At 41.1% G+C, this 17,709-nt stretch overlaps 1 protein-coding gene across 1 annotated transcript in view; it reads left to right on the top strand.

Moving 5' to 3' along the window:
* NALCN (sodium leak channel, non-selective) overlaps nucleotides 1-17,709 on the top strand; it is a 261,887-nt gene that overhangs the window by 226,008 nt on the left and 18,170 nt on the right. The window contains exons 29-34 of the mRNA XM_082602462.1: nucleotides 5,961-6,081; nucleotides 6,166-6,264; nucleotides 12,206-12,299; nucleotides 12,807-12,913; nucleotides 13,117-13,191; nucleotides 13,889-14,008. Of these exons, the coding sequence (XP_082458588.1) occupies nucleotides 5,961-6,081; nucleotides 6,166-6,264; nucleotides 12,206-12,299; nucleotides 12,807-12,913; nucleotides 13,117-13,191; nucleotides 13,889-14,008 (616 nt within the window). The remainder of the gene's footprint in view (nucleotides 1-5,960; nucleotides 6,082-6,165; nucleotides 6,265-12,205; nucleotides 12,300-12,806; nucleotides 12,914-13,116; nucleotides 13,192-13,888; nucleotides 14,009-17,709) is intronic.

Genomic DNA, 17,709 nt, shown 5'->3' with positions numbered 1-17,709 from the left:
ATCAAAGCCAGAAGCATCTGGTACCTTCTTTCTCAACCATTTCCCTAATGACTATGAATGAAATCTCTCAGTCTGCTTCACTGATGCACAGAGTGTTCCATCAACTTCATTTGTCCTTTTAAATCATTATCTGTTTTCTTTTTATTTCATTTTTACCTCTTAGAATAATGAGTGAACCACAGAAACTGCTCTGCTTTTGTCACAATTGATGTTCTCTACTAAATGTCAAAACTCTTTAAAAGGAATAGCATTTCACCCAGTTGTACCCTTAGGACTCGTTGTTACCTGCTTTGGCATTTCTCTAATATGAAATTCACTTTCATAAACAATTCAAAACAATTTATATTGGTTTTCTTTTAATACCAAAGAACTATGGAAAAATGATTAATTTTGGATGTGAGGCTTGAGCATGGGTAGAGAAGTATATAACACATGGGAATATCTTTATCCCAGTGTTAACTAGAAAAGCAGTCTAATTTACATTACAATAAAAAATTAAAGAAGCATAAAATGTTTATTTTGTTGTGAGATTAAAACTCATTATTATACCGTAAATAATTTACTTATATCGGGACATCAATTTCTTTTTCCAAATTTTTTTGGAATTTTGTCTAAAGTCTCAAAGTTGATGTCAAGGGGAGACTCAAGTATCTTGACATTCTAAAGAGGCCAACTAAACCAACCCCATCAGAACTTACTAAAACATCATCCGTCACCCAGCTTCTGTAAAAGAAAACACTGCACTCAAAGGTAACATCCTGGTAGTGAATGAAGTCAAGGGCAGAGAGTGCTATGGCATCACACCACCTTCCCTGTGGGGAAAGGTGGACGGTGCTTCTGTTCCTATGAGGACCCCTGGAAGGACCAGTTGATATCAGAGTTTGACAGGGCAAGAAGAGAGGCTTTTGTGGGCAAGCCCCTCGTCACCATCTGGGAAGACGGGGCGATCTGCTGCTTCTGGAGGGCCACGTCATCCCTGCCAAGGGCCACCTGACCTGAGCCTTCTTGTTGGAACCCTGCTGCAAAGGGCTGTGTGCTGCGGACAGGGTGCCCCTATGGGAAGAAGCTGTGGGAACATTTCCAGGAGTCGGAGCTGAGAATCACCCAGAGGCTACACTCACAGCAGGAAGCGCACACTGGGGCATCCTCATGCTGGGGAGTGTAGTCAGAGAAGATGTGCGGTACAGTAAAGCCGACGGATCGAGAGCACTACCACTGAAAAGACAGTTTGTTACTCATCGTTCCCAAGAGGAGGGGGCGTGCCACTCCACGGGGGACCACCTGGGGAAGCACCAGGGCCGGTCAGCAGGCAGAGAGGCGGGGAGAGCTGGTGCCGAGAGCCTTTACTGTGGTTTCCCTGGGAAGGAATGGGTGAGGCGGGGCAAGCAGGCTTAGGGATGGCTAGTTTGAATAATTTTAATGGGCTCTAGAGCATAGAGGCCATCCATTGTGGTCTGGTACCTGGCACTGGGGTGATTCGGGCAGGTGGATGGTGGCCCAGAGTGGGACAGCCTGATAGAGGAGGTGATTGGTGGCGGTGGGGGGGGTGGGGGGTGGACTCTGGGTTAGTTGGTTTGTGTTTGAAAAGCACACCCTGAAAAGGGCTCGTCTCAAGGTGGGGAGGAGGACGAGGGAGGCACAAGGCCAGGAAGGGTGACGCAGGCATCTTACCGGGTGTCCAGAACACAGTGCGTCCAGCGTCTGTATGTGCGACAGATGCTCAAGTGCCAAGCTCACAGAAGCTAGAAACACTGTTCAAACATGGAGTGTTTCTTGGGAACACCAAAATGAGCTCCGAGAAGGAAAAACGGCTTCTGTGAGGAGAGGCCAATGGCCACAGTCCAGCAGAGTCAGACACGCAAGATGTGATGTCTCTAACCTCAGCTGCATCCCACCCCATCTTTTTTTTTTTTTTTTTTTTTTTTTTTGCTGTACGCGGGCCTCTCACTGCTGTGGCCTCTCCCGCTGCGGAGCACAGGCTCCGGACGCACAGGCCCAGCGGCCATGGCTCACGGGCCCAGTCGCTCCGCGGCACATGGGATCCCCCCAGACCGGGGCACGAACCCGTATCCCCTGCATCGGCAGGCGGACTCTCAACCACTGCGCCACCAGGGAGGCCCTCACCCCATCTTGTAAGACCCAGGCAGTCACCAAGAGGAGGAGTGGACCAGAGTGGCTGACACTCTTTTTCCCTCCTCAGACCACGGGTCAGGCTTGAGCTGCTGAGGGTGGGATCCTGGTACAGGTTTGAATGGAGTGGGCATTTTAGAATGAGGCTGACTATATACCGAAAAGCTCTGGGCTCTCCCCAAGGTGTCAGGAAGCGAGTAGGGTGCACTGGAAGGTAGCGTTAGGAGGAGGGTGAGCTGTTTCCAGTTGGACCGTACGGCTTTCAACCTGTTCCATAAAACCAGCTAAGATTTTCAAATCAGCTAACTGAAATGTAATGTTTCATGTAAGCTATTATTAAGGACTTCAAGTTCAATGACATTTTAAAAGCATAAGCAAACAGAGGGACATCCCTTGAACGTTAGCACAATAGCTTTTCCCATTTGTTCAGAATATTGTGACTTGGGTTAGTTTTAGCGAAATATAAATCTTTCATCAAATAAATGTCAACTGTAACCATGATAATTTTCACATTTTGTTTCTCCAATAATCTCGTCAAGAGTTAGCAGCTGAAAATGTTGTAATTTTATATTGGCTAATTTATGATTAAGAAAATAACTTATATCTGGGAATTAGCCTAGAGGAATGCTATGATAATTATAATTAGGACATAAGTATGCACTAGCTAATTCAGGAGACAGTCTGGCTTCTGCATTCTCTCTTCAGATGAATACATTCATTTTCGTCCAAATCACTCAGACTTGATGAGATAAAAATTACCTTGGTAAAAAGGATTAAACATATCATATATTATAAATATTGTGTGTTTTGTCTTAAGCAGAGGTCTGGGACTTAGGAAAAGGAAATGCATGGGAGAGAAATCAACAAAGCATTCAGTTTTACAATAAACATATTTACTAAGTGTTCACTCTTGGCCAGGAATTATGCTGTCACTAGGAACAAGCTATGGCCTCTGACCCCTAAGAGCTAGAAGTCCAATGGAGAACAGAAAATAAAATTTAAAATAATTTCATACAATATGCTGAAGTTTTAATGCTACATAAATAAGCCCCTAAACTCACTTGAAGTTCACCAGAAGCTTACCTCTAGGTAATTTCAAATTACACTGTGATACATTCTAGGCAGAAAGAGATCAGATTTTTTTTGTCGAGTCTAAGGCTCAAACAATTTGGGTACACTCTCTAAGAAAAAGAATATAAAACTACTTTGCTTTTTTAAGTTTAACAGGAACATATGACTATGTGAACTCACTCCTGGGCCCCTTCCTGAGTCTTGGAAGGGACCTGTGTCAGGGAGGGGCCCTGAGGCTTACCTTTAAGTTTCTTTTGCTCTGTGATGTATCAGCCTCTGATGCTAGGGTACGGAGAGGCAAAGGGTTCAGTGGTACTCGCAGGAGACAGGCTCCTAATCCAAACCATGACTGGACCATGGAGAAGGACCTAGAGGAGAAGACACACAGTTAACTCTTGAAGGGTGAATAGGAATTAGGCAGGTGAAAGGGGGAGGAGCCACGGGCAGGTGAGAGTGAGGGGCGAGGCAGAGGTAAGATTGTTGCAGGCTGTGGAAACTCAAATTGCTATGACCAAAGCGTGAGGCAAAAAGCAGTCTGCATTCCAGAAAGTACTAGTTTCTGATTTCTTTAGATGGCAGAGCTGTGTAAGATACAGGGTACCATTTTGGACCATGTCATCCCCTGCATTTCCACATCCCAGGGCAGAGGCTAGATTCCTCTCCTCCATGGCACCCCCATCTTCCCAGAGGAGAAGCAGCTCTCCTTATCATGACCTGGGGCCCCTGGAGCACTTGTCACTGGGAGGTAGAAAACTCAGATTGTGAGGTCAGAACTGATTCTTCATTTTTCTGAATTGGATAGACAAGATTGTAATCTTTTAAAAATTAACCAGAAAAGATAATATTTAAATAGCCTTCCAGATCAAGGGAGGACAACAGGAAAAATGACAATAATGGATTGTGTTTGGGATTTGTTGAAGTCCTCTGTAGTTATTGGTAAAGCTTCAAACTTTCCAATTTTAGTATCATGAACAAAGCATAAACATATCCAATATGATTAAAACTGAGACTTTTAATGTGGTATATTCTTCCAGCAATTTAAGTCTATGATTCTCCATTTTACTTTTCTTGCTTTAGCCTGAAGGTGTATTTTAACATATTCTAACTTCTAAAGGATGTGGAACATGAGAATAGTTTGGGTTGCTGCAAATTCAGCTTAAAAAAAGCACTTTTACATAAAGAAAATGGATGGGTAAGAAAGTTCAACATCAGATCTGAGAGCTGACTCACTTGGTTTAAAAATAATCCTTATTCAAGAAAATTGTGGCATCTGTAGAATCCTTACAGAGTCTGTCTGCTGTAAAATATATTAAATTTAATTGAAACCCCCAAAAGGAAAGATTGTTGGAAAAATCCAAGAGAATATGCTTGTCTTTCATACTTAAAAAAATATAAATCAGAATCCCTAAATATTAATCTCTGAGTGGGGCTTTTTTACTATATAGAAAATATTTCTACCAATCAGCTTTAAACCTTTAAAAACAAGTCAGTCTCAGTTTTATGTTTTCTTATTAGATTCCCACATATTTAGTATTAAAAAAAGAAAACTTATAAAAGTATATCTCATGATAGTCTCTAGTTTTAAAAACCATAAAAGGTGGTAGAAAAATACTAAACCGGAATCCCGCTAGAATGTTGCCTCCTGTGAAGGTTAACTTTTGATAAATGTGCTAGCAAGAAAAAAAAATTATCAAAATATAATTCAGTAAAAAAAAAAAAAAAAAAAAAAAAAAAATATATATATATATATATATATATATATATATATATATATATAAAATTCAGCTAGGCTTCAGTAGGCCTACTCTAGTCAATAATCCTGAGCTCAGGTCATCAAACTCAGGAAATGTGGTGATAGTCATGATTTTCCAGCATGTGGTTGTCTAAATCTTTTAATTATTTAAAATAGCCTCAGAAAAGGGGGATTAAAAAAAAAAACACTGAAATCTTCTTCTGTTAACAAATATGTTAGCTAAGACCTGTAATGACTAGGGGAGATGCAGTGTAGTAGAAAGATATTAGTGGAAAGAAAAAAGTATACACATGTCAGAAAAATAAGAAATGAGACATCCCCTGACCCCCTAAAAATAGAGGGTCCAAAATGTTTTAGAACTCAGGAGTTAACTGTGCGGTAGACAGCACACTATACACTGGGGTCTACAAGAAGTATCTGCTGAGAACATTTGTGGAGTTAATGAGAGAAAAACACCCACCTGGGAGGGGGTGATCTGGAGACACATAGGGTATGTGTCACCTCAGGAGCCTCTAAAGCATCACTAGGTCACAGCATGCTGCTCACGTGATGACACAGAATTAAATAAAGTGGCCAAATTCTACTCATTTTACACTTTCTGTACTAACACCAGGATTTGTAATTCATGCCTTTAGGAAGGTTTTCTACTGTAAAACCATTTCAAAATTCACATCCAAACTCCAAGGCCCCTTTTGTAAGAATCTCCTGCACAAGTTCTAACCAGAAAGTCCTCGGTATACTAATCAAGACCAGACAGAAACATTGCAGAACCTCTGGAGCTACAAGTCGAGGGACATAGCATTTTATTGTTTTTGATTGAGAACACCCCATCATCGCCTAATAATTAACTGCATAATTAATAAATTCTAACACATCGATGCATTCGTATGAGTTAGCAAACAAGTGCCACCTATACTTTGCACCCAAGATTGGAAAGAGTTACAGATGTTGCCTTAGGGTGCTTCTCACTGGGATCCCACGGAACATTCCTCTTTCTGACTTGCAGGGCGAATCCTCGGAACTTTAATTTCGACAATGTGGGCAATGCTATGCTGGCATTGTTTGAAGTTCTCTCCTTGAAAGGCTGGGTGGAAGTGAGGGATGTTATTATTCATCGCGTGGGTCCGGTAAGCATGCACTGGAATCCTCTGAATGTTACCACAGCTGCTTTCGTTGGCTTTGATGAATAACCGTATTTTTCATTTATACAGATGCATGGAATCTATATTCACGTTTTTGTATTCCTGGGTTGCATGATTGGACTGACCCTTTTTGTTGGAGTAGTTATTGCTAATTTCAATGAAAACAAGGTAAGAATTCTTGGTTTGAATTCCACAGCGTTTATTCTTTCCTAGCTGCTCATTTTGAGTTCCCTTTTCCACACACGGCGTGAAGTCGCATTAAACTGTAAAGTGACCGGTGTAAATAATCTCTATAACTATTTTACAAGCTACCTCATTGCTGCCTTTCAGGCACATTATTTCAGAGCACAGTTCTCTTGCTAAATTTCCTCTTTGGGTAATGGTGTCATTAATTTGCCGAGGACCAAAAAGCGCATTTCCTATTGTTCAAATTGAAAGAATGTGCGGCAAGTTATTAAAATACAGTAGCTGGGCTTCCCTGGTGGCGCAGTGGTTGAGAGTCCGCCTGCTGATGCAGGGGACACGGGTTCATGCCCCAGTCCGGGAGGATCCCACATGCCGCGGAGCGGCTGGGCCCGTGAGCCATGGCCACTGAGCCTGCGCGTCCGGAGCCTGTGCTCCACAACAGGAGAGGCCACAACAGTGAGAGGCCCGCGTACCGCAAAATAAATAAATAAATAAATAAAATACAGTAGCCGAAACCGATGCACTGATTGCAGGTAATATGCTTTTCACTAAGTGTAAATTGGATGCTTCTGTGTAACTCAGTAGGTGAACTCAGAATTTTGATGGGATGGAGGTGAAGGTTGCGGTAGAAATTGTAAAATCCTAATTCATAGGATAAAAAGATTTTTCTAATTTCGCATAAAAACTTTGCATACTTTATGAATTCGGGAAGCATGCCGAGTTCATGTAACAGCTCTAATGATCAGTTTAAGAGCTCACAAATAGAAAACAGCAAGTGTAGTTTCCTGTCAAAAAGAGAGCTCGGGAGAAACTTTCGATGTCGGTCTTCTGGACGTGGCTGAGATGCCCTCTGTTGGGTGAGGGTCAGCCTTCCTCTGGAATCATGCACTGAGGTTTTACACGCTCATCTCTCTATTCTCACAACCCTGAAATGCACAGTTGAAGGAAAAGCAGACTACAGAGGTAAAATCATGGTGTGGGGCTTATAAGGAGTGGAAACTGGGGCCAGGATTCAGAAGTGGTGCCCATTACTGCCATTCAAGGGTATAAAAATGTCGCCCGATGCACTGCATTGAACTAAAGCTAGATTTGCCTGCATTGCACCGTGCTGCTGCACGCCATTCATAGCCGGGCCCTTTGGTTTGTGTAGCTGCACACGGGACTGTCTCATTCACGTCCCCCCAGGTTCCAGGTGTGTGGTACCAGTTACTCAGCCAACTGCCACCTTTGATGTGTGCCTAATGAGGATGTCACTTGGTTCTGCCTTTCAAAGAGTTCGAGTTGAAAATCCCCCTCTTTGGGCCGCAACACTACTCCAACTCACAGAAACATGGAATTTAGAGAAAGAAAGAAAAACAGAGATCATATTGCCCAGCCCCCTGTTTTACTTTAACACATTCATAAACGAGTTCCTTTAAGCCCAACAGTGTGTTCAATTTAATACCACGCGGAAAGAGGAAGATGGGTCTTTTTAGATACCTTTGAGCCATGCCATGGAGCAGACACTGGGAATTGCAGATCGTGGGCTGAAGCTAATCAGTCAGTTAGCAGAGTCTAGGTACTGCTTGCTCAGAACACCTTCCCAGGCCCTCTGAGCAGATCTGATTTCAGACGAGCTCAGTCCTAAGGTAGCTCACAATTCAGCAGCATAAATGAAACAACATAAAACGTCCCATAACGGAAGGCAGGTGCATAATTAATTGCAGCTCTCGAACTTAGAGGAATGGCTGAAATAAGAATAACAGGAGGTCAGCTTACAATACTGGTGTTAGTCCTGTTCGGAAGGAGGAAAGAGGCCTCTTGGCCTGAGAAAGGGGAGTGTGGATGTTAGCTCAAAAGGGTGCTTAGGGAAAGCGGAAGAGTGGCAGAAATTGTGTAACAGACATTAAAAACATGACCAGTTCACTGGAGATATAAATTTCTAAATTATGTGAACCTTTTAGGAAAGATTTTTTTCGGCAAGTTTTTTAGGTGGTCGTGCATGAGCTACTTCCTATATAACACATTTATTCATTTTTTTATTCACTCATTCAACATATTTCTTTGAGCGCTTACTAGGTGCCAGACGCTCTTGACCCTGAGGACATAAGGAACTAAATACATAAACTAAAAACTAAACATATGAAGATTTCTACCCTCATGGAGCTCACATTCTAATGGTCATTCCCAAGGTATATAAATAGATTTCCAAATATACAGGCAATAGAGAGATCTAAAGATATGGACAATAGGTAAGCTTTGGAGGCAATGTTTTCACAATTCAGAATTATGCAAAATTATGTCTTCCCTAAAAAATGGAAGCCTGTTTAAAAAGTTCAAAGTCTATGCCAGTAATACATATTTTTTAATTTCCCTACTATAAGATAATATGCTTGATTAATAAACTTAATTTCACAATAATAAACTTTCAGAGGTTTTCATATATTAATGGTCAGATGATACCACCATGCTTATTATTCTTTTGGATCCTTTCAGAGTTCAACCTTCTAAAATATCTAGATTTGTTTAGTAAAGGAATGATACTCATGTCTCTATGTTCAGAGAAAAGTATTTGTTTGCAGTTAGTGAGAAAAAGTGGTTTAGCATTATTAATATAGAAAAAATTAAAACAAAATTCATTATTAGGAATAAACAGTGTAATTAAATAATGACAAAAGAAACTAATGACCACAAGAATATAGAATTCCTGAATCTCAAAATGTACAAAGCAATATATATATATATATATATATATATATATTTTTTTTTTTTTTTTTTTTTTTTTTTTTTTTGCAGTATGCAGGCCTCTCACTGTTGTGGCCTCTCCCGTTGTGGAGCACAGGCTCCAGACGCGCAGGCTCAGTGGCCATGGCTCACGGGCCCAGCCACTCCGCGGCATGTGGGATCTTCCCAGACCGGGGCATGAACCCGTGTCCCCTGCATCGGCAGGCAGACTCTCAACCACTGTGCCACCAGGGAAGCCCACAAAGCAATATTTAACCAAATTATTTTAAGAAGCTAGCAAATCCAAAATCCAATGAAAGATAGATAGTAATGTATTTCTCTAAGAACCTCATAAATCAGAAAAAAAAGAACATGTTAGATTTGACACAATGAAAACATTTGGTCCAATGGACATATAAAGGCCTCTGACTCTGACAATTTGAGACTATGTATTACTTTCAAGTACAAAATGTATCAAGTACAAAATGTATCATCTACAAAGTCATAAAACAATAATTACCAAAGAATTGATAATGTACACAACATGTTCTCTATCACAATTTTAAAACATAGCAAAAAATTCCCCATAATTTGGAAATATTAAGACAGCATTCTAAATAATTTTTGAGTTATAGAAGAAATCAGAATAGAAAATCACAAAGCATTTAGATAAATCATTTATAAAAATCACATTAAAACTCACAAGGTAGGGCTTCCCTGGTGGTGCAGTGGTTGAGAGTCTGCCTGCCAATGCAGGGGACACGGGTTCATGCCCCGGTCCGGGAAGATCCCACATGCTGTGGAGCGGCTGGGCCCGTGAGCCATGGCCGCTGAGCCTGCGCGTCCAGAGCCTGTGTCCCGCAACAGGAGAGGCCACAACAGTGAGAGGCCCGTGTACCACAAAAAGAAAAAGAAAAAAAAACTCAAAAGGTATAGATAAATCAGTAATTAGATGGAAATTTGTAGCTTTTAAGTGTATATGTTAGAGAAGAATCAAATAGTGGTGATTAACATGCCAAATACACAAATCAATAAATTATAATCAGAGCAACAAAGTGAAATAGAAGAAAATGGGAGGAAGAAAATAACAAAGATAAAAGAACAGAAAATTAGTGATATAGAAAACAAAGTAACTTATAGAAAAGCTCAAGAGTGGTTTGTTGAAATAAATTAGATTGATAAGACTCTTACAGGGGTAAGCATGAACAAAAATGTGGAAAAACAAGCTATGGTAAGTATAATAGTGCCATCATTGTTACAGGGATAGAAAGTTAGGCTCACAGAATAGAACAGAAAGCCCTAGGAGGGACCCATGTGTATATGAAGCAGAAGTAGCACAACAAGAGAGGATGAGACCATCCACAGTGGTGCTGGGATAATTAACTGATTGTCTAGATCTCAGAAGTTAAACTGACATTTCTACCTTACAGCATACTCGAGAGTAAATTCCAGATGAATGAAAGAACCAGCTATGAAAAGCAAATTTTAAACCATTTTTAAACCATAGAGAATGTGTTTTTGACCCTGGAGTAGTTGTAGAGTTCTTGACATTAACCACAAAGGGAAATCCATAAAGAAAACAATTTATAAGTCAGATTACATTAAAAGGAAAAGTTTCTGGATGATAATAGACACACTAAGCAAAATTTTTTAAAAAGCAAGCTAAGACTAAGAGAAAATACTTACAACTCACATAACTGACAAAATATTAGTATCCAAAATATATTAAGAATTTCTACAAAACATCAAAAAGTAAATATCCAAATACAAAAATGAGCAAAGAATATGAACAGGCAATTCACAAAGGAACACACAGGAATCACCTTGTATACACATTGAAAATGTTTCGTCTCATTAATATTAAAACTAAATCAGATACATTTCACACCCATCAAATGACCAAATTAAAATGTCTGATAAAGTCAAGTATTGGCAAGAATATAAGGAAATAGGAACACTTGTAGAATGAAACCAATTTTCTTGGTTATTGCTCTTTGGATAGCACCTTGGAAATCTCTGGTAAGTGTGGAAATGTGTAAACTCCTAGACCCCAGCAGTTCCTTTCCTAGAGATTTACCACAGAGCAAGATGTTTACCATAAGACGGTACCTGTGGGTTTATTGCAGCATCGTTTATAGTCCACAAACCTAAAATGATAACTTCTGACATATTTGTACAGTGGGATACTGTGTGATCAGTTAAACTAAACTAAACTAAATCAGATCTAGTATCTAGTTGTACGGAAAATGTAATTTTCAATGAAGATAAAAACAAACTGGGGACTTCCCTGGCGGTCCAGTGGTTAGGAATCTGTGCTTCCACTGCAGGGGTCTCGGTTCGATCCCCGGTCGAGGAACTAAAATACTGCAAGCCGCGGGGCACGGCCAAAAAAAAAATAGTAAAAAACAAGCTGCGTAAATTCCCACATGTTGGATACCATTACAGAAATTTATAAAATTAAAAACAAACACATTCTTATATATTTATATATACATAAGCAGCAAAAGTCTGAAAACATAGGAGGATGTACCCCTGAAAGATAGTTAGCTCTGTGTCAGGAAAGGCAGGATGGGAGAGGGGAGGTGTCTTTTTTCCCAGTTTCTTAAATTATATTTCTGCCTTTGTAATATAATGTAATGAAATGTAATGTAATATATTCAAGTGCATTTTAATGATGTGCTCTATTGTATAACGAAGAATATCTGATCTCATTTAACTGATTGTCACAGCACAAATTTCTTAAATATGCAATTCTCTGACCTCATACCACTTAAAAATAGTTTCACGATTGCATGTAACAGAATGATTTCTAAAAAGACACAATAGCCTTAACCAGAAGCAGCAGCATTGATAAGCTATCATTTTGCTGCAGCTTTTTCTATGAAAGGAAACTAACCACTGTTAGAGTATCTCTTTTAGAAAATCTAATCATACAGAAAACCTTCCTTAGATTTTCCCAAACCTGAATATTATATACATGTTCAAAGATGCCAACTGAAGGCTGCTGAATCTTCTCTGAACCCCCGGCCCTCTTTTCTGGAACTTCTCTGAAGACCACGTTTGAGAATTCTGACCCTGTTTATCGAACCACCATGGTATAGGAAGAATATCTTTGTTTTAAACCCACATTAGTCTTGTTTGTGTCAGCAGCCCATTTGCGATGTCCTTGGTGTGGAGCACATGACAAAAGGTCTTTCTCTGTTTTCCTTTGTTTATTAAGGGGACGGCTCTGCTGACTGTAGATCAGAGAAGATGGGAAGATTTGAAGAGCCGCCTGAAGATAGCACAGCCTCTTCATCTGCCACCTCGCCCGGGTATCAAAGATGCTCTGATTTTATTCATGTTGGGCACTAGTGTTCATGATTCCCCAGGAGTCTAAGATTTCAATTAAAATAATCATCATGAGGCCACTAGGCGATTGTGCAGAAGTTAATATAAAAACAGGCTCCAAACTACAGATCTCTCCATAGGCTATTAAAATCAACCACCCAAAGGCCATGCTTCAGTGCTCTCAGGATAAGCCTTAATGAAAAAATGAATTGTTGAATAAATATATTTGTGCTTGCCTTTTAAACATATGAGTGAAATGTATTAAACTGACAGAAATTGAATGATGCGAGTCTCCTTCCAATGCAGACAGTGTCATGCACCGTCGTTTTAAATATTGACCCAGCCATTCCTGCAAGACACTTCACAGTAGATTGAACTGTAGGAGAAAAAAAAATGTAATGGGTTTTAAGACGAGCATTAAAGAAAATGAAAGGCAAGAACGTAAATGTGACCGATGTCTAAAATGCCCTTGCCTAAACCTTTCTTTTCAGATAATGATGGTTTTAGAGCTAAGATGTATGACATAACCCAGCATCCATTTTTTAAGAGGACAATTGCATTACTCGTCCTGGCCCAGTCGGTGTTGCTGTCCGTCAAGGTACTTTATTTCACCCTAACGCTCTGGGAATGAATTTTTTATTCATTGGTGGGTCCAAGAATATTGCAAGCAGCCATGTCCACTCACAGTCTACATTTATAAAAAATTTAAATTCACAATCATGTTCAGATGGGTGGAAGAGGGGAAAGTCTTTCTGTGTTGATGGAACGCAGGCACAGAGCTGTGTGCTGTTTCTCTTACAGTGGGATGTCGAGGACCCAGTGACTGTTCCTTTGGCAACCATGTCGGTCGTTTTCACGTTCATCTTTGTTCTAGAGGTACAGTAATGAGTCAACTGGTGCTGGGGGCTGCAGTGCACATTTTAAAGCAAAACAAAGTCCTTCTTCGATGGCACTTCCTTTCACCTCTGCGTTCCGTTGCTTTTGAAGTCCTCTTTGGGGAACAGAATGCTCTTAGTATATTTCCTTTTCAGGCTGTTCTGCTTCGCTTGAACAAAGACTTCACTTTATATTTCTATTTTTTCCAACTGCAAGAATTACTAACTGCTGTTGATGTTGTATCTGAATGTTGGCCTGTCTAGTTATGTCAGTTCAAATATTTACAGCAAACGGCACGAACCACTGTAATTCAGGGACTCAAATTACAATGTGGTGGCAGAGGGAGTTGGCCCAGACAAGATTATTTTAATACGTGGTCCACATCACATTGCTTTCCAGTGCAATCTTCTTGGAAATGCAAGCAGATTTTTATTTTACCCTGTACCGGTTGATGTTTCCCAAAATCTATGGTCTTCTACTTGAGGAAGAAAAACGTCTTGCTATCAGAACTAGTCGTAAAAAAAAGGAGAAAAGAGTGTGGAGAATATAGATTTACATATATACACAGACACATCAGTAATAAATTCTTCTCTTTGGTTTCTACATCCTTTAAAAAAATAATGTGCCTCAGGTTAGTACATTTAAATATATGCTGAACACTCAGCCTCAGTTCACTGTCTTCATTGTTTTTCCCCAGGTTACAATGAAGATCATAGCGATGTCACCTGCCGGCTTCTGGCAAAGCAGAAGAAATAGGTACGATCTTCTGGTGACGTCACTCGGCGTTGTCTGGGTGGTACTTCACTTTGCCCTCCTGGTAAGTGCATCACTAAAGTTTATTTTACTTGGTAATTTCAGTTCAGGTAACCCTGTTTCCAGTCTCATCTCACTCCAGGTCAGCCTACTCTCAAGGGTCAGGTTAACCTCCCTAAAATTCGGACCCTCGGACATGCTTGCACCCACACGCACACACACATACATGTGTACGTGTGCACACACTCGAACTCTTCACACAGACAAAAGCTGAACCCTCAAAGTCCTAGAGCCTGCAAGCCAGAAAGAGAAGTTCCTTCAAGATCCTCTGGTTTAACCCTCATTTTCTCAAAGGATAAAAAACAAGAGAGACAGAGAGAGAGACAGAGAGAGAGATGGAAACCGAGAGATGAAGAGACCTGCCTAAGTTCACACACAAGCCAGAATCAGAGGACCTGAACCCAGTTCTCTGAGTGGAAGTGTAGCTTCCGTGCCACTACATTATAATTAGGATTTCACAGTATGATTCTCTGATACTTTGCTGCCTTATTGTCTCCCAGACACCCGGCTGCCATTTCTTGAAAGCCATCCTTCCCCATCTCAACACCTGAGTTCTCACTGTTCTGCCTAAAATGCATTCAGCCTCCCCACCCTCCATTCAGCTCAGACTCTACGCCATAGGTGTACTTGATTGTGGTCATGAGCTGTGTTGTCCGATAGAAATAAAATGTGGCCTGGATGCTATTTTAAATTTTCTGGGAGCCACATGTAAAATATAAAAAAGATATAAAAAAAGAAAGAGATGACATTAATTTAATAATACATTATTAACCTACCATTTCCAAAATATTATCATTTCAACATGTCAGAAATGTAAAAATTATGAAGGAGTGAGGCTCCATCCTTTCTTTGGTATTCAATCTTTGAGTGCCTATTTCACATTGACAGCACATCTTAATTTAGACTGGCCACATTCCAAATGCTCACTGACCACATGTGGCTGCCATGGTGGACAACACAGGTCCAGAAGACCTGGTTCCTAATCCAGCACTTCAGTCAAGTTATTTGTCTTCAGTGATCTTTTGTTCCCTGCTCTGAACTGGGCATATATTTTCATAATTTACCTAGTCCATATGCACATTATGAAGGTCAAGTATGTGAACTTCTTCTAACTGTAAAGATTATACAAGCCCATAACACATTATTTTTTTATATACAGCAGGTTCTTATTATCTATTTTATACATATTAGTGTGTACATGTCAATCCCAACCTCCCAGTTCATCCCACCACCACCCCCATAACACATTATTATAAATACTTTCTTCTTTAGTCTTCCTTGATCCCACCCAAAAGTAAATGGGTGGGATTACTTTGCCCTGCTCTTCTGTCCAATATCCCATCCTCTCCAGTGTTAAGAGTCATGCAGGAAAATAATCCCTAATGTTACTGACCCTGGCCAGCTCAGTCAGTAAAGCATGAGACTCTTAATCTCAAGGTCATGGGTTCCAACACCATGTTGGCTGCCAAATGGGTGCCAAATAAAAGCCAATACTCGAGATACAAGTGTTGGTAGGAAAGGAAAGGTTGCTTTAGTCAGGAGGCCAGCAGTCTGGGGAGAAGGTGGACTCATGTCCCGAAGAACCAACTCGCCACTGCCAACCAGGGGGCGAGAGCTTTTAAAGGGGAGTTTCAGGGTTGTCTAGGTTGAGGGAGGGGGCTATGTGCAGAACAGCACTGTCAGCTCTGACAATCATCTTGAAATTGGTCATACAGTGACCTGAATATTATTTATAGCCCTTGAGGAGGAACTAAAGGTCCTTGACTTTGTTTAATGGCTAAAATATTATTACTTCGTCTTATTTGACTACTTTTCTTTGCTTCTGCGTTTTCTCACTTCTCCAATTAAATTTATTCTTTGGCTAAAGTTTTTCTACAGATGGGAGTTAGGCAGAGGACATGGGCTGGAGGGGCAGGAGGTTCTGTTACGGGAAGGCCCCATAGGGTCCTGCTCGGTTACACTGACACAGAGAACCCCTTTACACACCACAGAGGCTTTGCTTTAGGATGAAATTGCTGTGCTCAGGAAGATACTGAGTGTCCTTAAAACAGTTGTCACCCCAATTCATTTCCTTAAACGACAAATGATCCAGAGCACTAAAAAGCTGCACGTCACCATGCCAGCAATTGAGAAGAATGTAATGGGCAAAAACAAAGACAGTCACTGCTCTCATGCACCTCACAGCCTGGAATGTTAGATCGGTATTCATCAAATGCCCCCAGGTCAGTGAGAATTACAGCTATGGTGAGGGAAATGGAGAAACACGTGTCCCTGTGATGACACAGGAGAGTGCACGATGGCTTCATCAGAGAGATCCTGGAAGGCATCCCTGAGGGATCCCCTGGGATCAGTCTGTAGGGTGAGAGGAGAACATTCCAGGCAGCTGTCCCTATGATGGGAGGGTTCAGGAGGATAGACAGTATGGCTGGAGTAGAAGGAGCGAGGGGAACGTGGTACAAGATCTGATTGGGTAAGAAGGTGTCAGACCTCTCAGGAGCTTGTAGTCCAGGTAAAGGATTAAGTCATCATCTCAGAAGCTGTGGGATGTCGTCCCTTCCAGAATGCAAAGGGAGACGGTATCTACAATAGGCTTTGAGCTAACGTGGAAAGGAGGAGCAGCAAAGCCCATGTTTGTATCTTTTTCTAGACAAATTGTAGCCAAAAGCTATTTGGTCCAAACAGGAGAATGAGTAAACTTCCTAATTCTGGGTGTCCCCAGAGAGGATATCACATACCCGGAAGGCCAGCTTGCCTCTTTGCCTGACTGCTTCTGCTCTCTTCACCAAGAACCTGTGGTCCTGGAAGGTCATTCCTTCTCCACTCTATTTTGCAGTGGACTGCTGTGAAAGAAGACGCAGTCCTTGTTCCCATCCAAAGATGCTTCTGTGCAGACACATTCATTTCTTTGCACCTCACCAAGGATCTTCCCTTCCTGGGGACCATCTGTGACTGTTGTCATTTGACTAAGCAAGGCTCCGGGGGAATAATCACACCTGGGCATCAGCTTAATGCCACTGTCGTTACTGCACTTGTAGCCGGTGGGGTCTTTGTTCTCAGATGAAGCTTTCTTAGTCACAGAGCACGCCAAGTCATCTCTCTTTTTTTTAATTAATTTTTACTGGAGTGTAGTTGCTTTACAATACTGTGTTAGTTTCTACTACACAGCAAAATGGATCAGCTATACATATACATATATCCCCTCTTTTTTGGACTTCCTTCCCATTTAGGTCACCACAGTGCATTAAGTAGAGTTCCCTGTGCTCTACAGTAGATTCTCATTAGATATCTAGTTTATATATAGTATCAATAGGGTATATGTATCAATCCCAATTTCCCAATTCCTCCCACCACCACCCTTTCCCCCTTGGTACCCACACAAGGGATATTACCGAGTCATCTCTTGCTGCCAGTCACACACTTGAAGGAAGAGCTGGATGTGTTTCCGAGGGAGGACTTCTCTGAAATCAGCTCAGACAAATGTGCATGTGGCCAGCTTCAGCTTCCCTCAGAGAGAAGGAAGCTGAAGCTGACCCCCGGCAATCTTTTCCAACACCAGAACCCCCTCTAGTTGTCAAAGGAAGCCAGGATTCTTTTATCTCCTGTCTCCCTCGACTGCTTCACTCGCATTGTTATCCTAGGGTTTTCTCGCTCCTCAAAGGACCTGGTCACTACTTCGTGTAAAATAAGTTTTAAAATACAGAGTTC

The sequence above is a fragment of the Mesoplodon mirus genome, assembly GCF_964341445.2.
Source record: "Mesoplodon mirus genome assembly, chromosome: 17".
Classification (NCBI taxonomy): Eukaryota; Metazoa; Chordata; class Mammalia; order Artiodactyla; family Ziphiidae; genus Mesoplodon; species Mesoplodon mirus.
The sequence above is the reverse complement of the archived record's forward strand: the minus strand, read 5'-3'. Positions and strand labels throughout refer to the sequence as shown.